This window comes from Lactuca virosa, chromosome 8 (genome assembly GCF_052849685.1).
Source record: "Lactuca virosa cultivar CGN04683 chromosome 8, Lactuca_virosa_CGN04683_v6, whole genome shotgun sequence".
Taxonomy (NCBI): Eukaryota; Viridiplantae; Streptophyta; class Magnoliopsida; order Asterales; family Asteraceae; genus Lactuca; species Lactuca virosa.
The window spans coordinates 79,484,608-79,490,607 of record NC_136433.1 but is presented as its reverse complement, the minus strand read 5'-3'; the positions used below and the strand labels follow the sequence as shown (position 1 = coordinate 79,490,607).

The 6,000-nt window shown below is 27.9% G+C and overlaps 1 protein-coding gene across 1 annotated transcript in view; it reads right to left on the bottom strand.

The window, feature by feature from the left end:
* Nucleotides 1–223: 223 nt before the first annotated feature.
* The window catches only part of LOC145130532 (DNA repair protein recA homolog 2, mitochondrial-like), a 66,288-nt gene continuing 60,511 nt past the window's right edge, over nucleotides 224–6,000 (bottom strand). Inside the window, exon 8 of the mRNA XM_079065315.1 lies at nucleotides 224–520. Within this exon, the coding sequence (XP_078921441.1) occupies nucleotides 224–520 (297 nt within the window). The remainder of the gene's footprint in view (nucleotides 521–6,000) is intronic.

The following is a 6,000-nucleotide window of genomic DNA, read 5'->3' as shown; positions in this document are numbered from 1 at the left end:
AACAGCACCATTCTTCACAACTTCAACTTTGCAATTTAGAGTCATATCCTTTGGAGTTTGATACATTTGAACATCTTGGATTGAAGGCTTTCTATAAGGCACCATTCCTTCAAATGAATCACAAGAACACAAACAATCATCAGTTTGAACTCTAATTAAACAAAAAACTTTCACAACTTCATGAGAATTGCTTTGAACCTCCTTGTGTTGAACTTCAAGAACATCATGAACATATTGAAACCATATTTGCATTCATCAAGACGAATTCCTTTAATGATTTCTTCTTCTTCCTTCTTCTCTCATGATAAGTTGCAACCAAATGATTAAGCAAAACTTTATGATTATCATGATCAAGAAGATAACGAATCATCTTTCCACATTCATCTTTTTCATCACAAGAAATGAGTGAATTTTCTTTAAGAAACCCACTTGTAAAGCAATTGAGAAGTCCTTCAAAACTATATGGATATGGATCATCTCCATGTAATACAAACCATTTTTCACAAAATTGTTTTTCCATCTTAAATCCAAAAACGAAAAAGATCACAAGAACTTGGATTTTTCTAGAGAGAGAAAGTAATTTCAAATGAAATTCTAGAGAGATAAAATGAAAATCACATGAATTCTAGAGAGGGAAAATCGAATTTGAATTAAGATAAAAAATTAATTCAATTTCTAGAACCAAAAACTCTCTCAAAGAAAGAAAACTTACAACATGAAGTTTGATTAATGATTCACCCAATCAAAAATGTCATAATAGATCAATTTCTTGAAAACTTCAAGCATGCGCTCTGATACCAAATGTACGATACTGAGATTGATGACGAATGTGAATAGTAATGATTATGTGAATCAGACAAGATCAAGAAGAACGAGAAGTAAATAAAACGATTTAAGCTCTCATTAATCTAGAAAGTTATTACAAAGTGGGTATTGAAATATTTCTCTCACTAGATTAATCTCTCATGTTGTTACATAAATGGGAGCATCTCACTCACTATTTATAGGAAAAACTCAACCCAATAAACATTCCTTAGAGCGTAAGCCTACATAGCATCTAAGGAGAACTGTGCACCCTAACAATAACAATTTGATTCAAATATTATAACAAATAAGAAAACAAAACATCAATTCACAACTTAATAGAAGGAAAAAACTATGATTAACAAAAGTAAACAACAATGTAATAAAATGCGTCTACTTGTGATATCTGCCAGATCTAGAACAAAAAACAAACGAAGCTTGTTGATCTCGCAAGGAAAAAGTCATCGGGGCCACTCAAATCTAACCAGATCTAGGAAAAAAAACACCAAGGAAAGTCGTAAGATATAAAAGCTAGTAGTTCTAGCTTCGCCGGTCTCCGACGCTCGTATATATGGCCTATGGTGCGTCGAAAACCAGCGGCGGTGACGATTCACTGTAGTAGCAGTGCTACAATCTCAAATCTGAGATATTTTGGCATTTGGTGGTCGTTTTTGTTAGTTTTTATCTAGATATGAGATATTCCAGCGATTTAGATCTACGTCTAAGGTGGTCAAAGACAAAGAATATATGGAAGAATCACAAACAAAGTGAATCTAGAAGGAGGAGGTTGTAGTGGATCATTGTCAATCATCGGAACTTTTAGATTTGGTGTGTGGTGATCGTTTTCATCGGTTTTTCTCTAGATGTGAGATCATTCATAGATTTAGATCCAGATCCGGAAAGTCTTCAGAGGTTAGTGGTGGTGGTTGTGTTTCACGAATATCTAAGAGAAAATGGAATTGAAAGCGTTTGACGTTGCTGGTGTAAATATCTCATATCTGACTAGATTAGTGTAACGTTGGATGTAGAAATATCTAAGATCTGGTGCATCGAATGGTTGCAAATTTGGTGGGAGCGACGGCGGCAGAGCAACGATGGCCAGAACACAATGGAGATGGAGGCTGCCAGGTTTTTGCTTTGAGAATGAGTGCGAGAAAGAAGGGAGAGAGTAGGGAGAGAGAGAGAGAGAGAGAGAGAGAGAGATAAATGAGTTGGGTTTCTTAATGTAAGAGAGAATGAGAAAGTTTGCAAGACATATACTATTTACATAATGTTATGACGAAAATACACTTAATGGAATGGTTTCTAACATTTAGTGGTTCTCATATGATATTATATATATATATATATATATATATATATATATATATATAAGTGTTGTATATATCAGCCTAGGCGGTTTGTAACTGATTAAGATTAGGGGTGCTTGATGGAAATTTGTTAATATCGGTCAAACTCGCGCTAGGCGGTCTTTGGCGGGAATATTTTTATAAATTGAAATTTTCAAATATTACACCAACATTTACAAAATTTCAAAATTTTTTATTTTTAAATATTAAAATTTTCAAATATTATTACAAATATTTTAAATTTTCAAATACTAGTTTTCTTAGGATATATTAAGTTTTAAAATAGTTTTATTAGAAAGTTATGGTCCCAGATAATCCCCGGTAAACCGATTAATCGCTTGACCCAGTCAATCCGAGCTACCGCCGAACGATTTACCGAACGATTTTTACAACCTTGATATATATATATATATATATATATATATATATATATATATATATATATATATATATATATATATATATATATATATATATATATATATATATATATATATATATAGTTCGGATCAGGTAGGAACCCAAAAATTGGTAGAAACCGCAACGACTATTCTCCACTAATCATTTCGTCAAGGGACCAAACGTAAAACTCATTTACTTGGTCGTGACGCGTTCGCACGCGGCGCACGTAATACGGACTCGAGAGAATAACCGTGTGTGACGAACGTCCATGGAACGTCATTTAAATGAGTTTTCTTTTCTTTTTCATTTATTTTTGGTTTTTTTTTCTTTTTTATTTTTCGTTAAAAAAAATTCAATTTCTTTAAATAGATATATGCTCGGTTTTAACGTTTTTTGTTTTTCGTTTTGTTAATTTTTTTTTATTTTTTTTCGTCTTTTTAAAAAAAAGTTATTTTTTTCCTTTTTTTTTGTTTTTTTTTCATATTTTTTGTTTTTTTTATATGTTTACTATACACTTGAAGATGGTTGGATTTTTTTCTTTTTCTTTTTTTTTTAAACTAAATATCACTTTGAGTTTTTTAATGTTTAACAATTATAAAATTTTAAATAAGAAGAATATTAAGGATCATAATATTTTCCGCTCATACTTTTTTTTGAATCATATTATTTTTGGATCATAAAATTTTGAATCATAACGATATTATCCATCATACAGTTTTGAATCATATTAATTTGGATGATAATATATTGAATTAAATAAAGTTTTTGTTCAATACAACATTTGGATCATTAAATTTTTTGAATCATTTAACTTTGAATCGTAAATAATATAATAATTAAGGATCATTAAATATTTGAATAAAAAAAAATTTAGATCATAACAACTTAATGATCATAAACATATTCAATCATAATATTTTTGAATAATAAAGATTTTGTATCATCTCGATTTGCATCATATTATGTTCACCATTTTTTTTAAAAACTTTTAATCTTTTAAAATCAACTTTGGTATTTAAAACACCTTATTTTTTTAAAAATTCTTGTTACAAAGTCATTACAATAGTGAGTAGAAGTATTCCTTAAATTTTTATAATTTTTGGAGAATTGTTTTATAAATATATAATTTTTTTTTCAAAATTTCATGATTCTGCTCATTTTGTAGAGAATTAAATTTTAAGAACTTTGGTTTTTCATATTTTTTTTCAAAGAAACAAGAAAGTTATGGCCGAAAAAACTAAGTGGGTGAAAAAATATTCACCAGCCAATAACGACTAAACACTTGTCATGTTGGGGGATGGGGACGCGTGTCAGCTCCTGGAGATGCCACATGGCCGAATTTTCATTTTCTTTTAGCTAGGTGAATCATTGCGCGTTGCACGCAAATATAGTTATTTAATTAAAATAATAACTTTTAACATATTGTGACTTAATATTTATATATAAAAACCAATGCCCGTAGCAAAACAAAATTTATGGTTAACCTATTAGTTTTGTTAACCGTAATAAGTTTTATATCATTGGTTATCTATACTATTAATTGATAACTTTATAGACCGTTTTATCGTGTAAAATGTATATCAAATGTATGTTGATTTCTATATATAACAAATAATAAAGGAGTATAAAAAAAATACTACAAGTTTTGATGATTTTATAGACTGTTTTAAGTTGTATAAATTATATATAAAACGTATGCTCATTTGTATATAAAACAAATAACAATTACAATGGAAAAATATAACAAATTTTAATAACATAAAAATACTACAACATTTACTATAACATTTACATCAAATAAAATTTCTTAAACACTTATAAATCATTCAAAATGAATATTTAGAAATCAACATAGATTTGATATATATAAATATTTTTATAAAACATATCGTGTTGAAATAACCATCGATTCAGCAAAAATCATTTTTTCAACTCTTTCATATTTTCTAATATAGTAACATTGTGTATAAAAAATAGAAAATAAAAAGACATCACACATTAATAACTATAAGTTAAAGAAAAACTATTGAATATAATGGAAAATAAAAAGGCATCACTAATTACATTAAATTTGAAATTGTAACAACATTTAAACTAGAAAACTTTTAAGTTTAGAACGAGTTTCAAACCCTTGAGTTGTACATAATAATATAATATAAATATTAATAATTATATATTATAATAAAAATATTATTGGCATTTATCATTGAAATAATGGGGTTTACACTCATTTGTAACTAATATTATAATTATTTTAAATATACAATAAGATAGATATAATAAGTTGAGTTTGAATTGAATTAAATAAATTTTTTGATATAACGTTATTTTTAAATTATTAATTAATTTAGAAATAATGTATTTAAATATTTTTTATTTCATTTATTATTATAATTATTATTATTATTATTATTACTATTATTATTATTATTATTATTATTAATTCAAATAACAATCATTTTAATACAATATAATATATTTTGTAGTTTTATGTTATTTTACACTATTATTATTTTTACTTAATTAAAAATACTTGTTTAAAAAAATATCGTACATTAGCATTGTACTTTCAGTTTTGTGGTTAAAGTTATAAAATTTTGGAAAGCAATGAAGGGTCAAAACATTGATTTGTAATTCAAAGTTATAGTAATTGTTAAGTACTAAGAACAATATTAAAAATAAAAAACTTGTTAAGAGTGGGTTAGGGAGGTGGGTGTGTTACACGTGAGGGATATTTTTGTAACGTCCGCAGATTCGGGCTAGTCAATTCAAAAATAATAAGTGTTAAAATGACTTTTTGATAGAATATTATTTAGACTAAATAATCTTAACCAAAGTTATAGTATATGTCACAAGGATTCCGTACATATATAGAACGCTGAAATCTGACTATTAACGGAAAACTTATGACCCGTTGAAGTTTCGCGATTAAACCGGCACGGCTCCACGTACCGTAAAAAGTAAATTTTTGACGAAATACTTTTTAGCCTTATCGATCTAAACAAAAGTTGTAGTAGACGTTAAACCGAGAGTGTGCATATAGAAAACGTCTAAATCTGACTTCGTTAAAAGAAGTTCTGATTTTTCTAAGATTCAGCGTAGCTGTATACAGTCCGGAAATCGAATTTTAGATCGATTGAGTATTAGCTGACACAACGTAAACGAGAATTAAAGATCTCCTTAAAAGGAGCTCAGCGATATAAAGACAATCGAAAACGGAGATCGGAGGACAAAATTATGAATTTTCAACGGACTTTAACTGTCTAATCCTGTTAAAATATAACTTTAAAAATAAATTCAAAATATGTCACATCCCAAACCGAAATGGCGGAAACATTCGGGGGTGGAGGACGTCATGTATAGTATCACAACAATTGCATCATAGTAATCAAAGTAAACACAACCATTACATTGATTAAGTAAAACATTTACACCTGTTTGATTC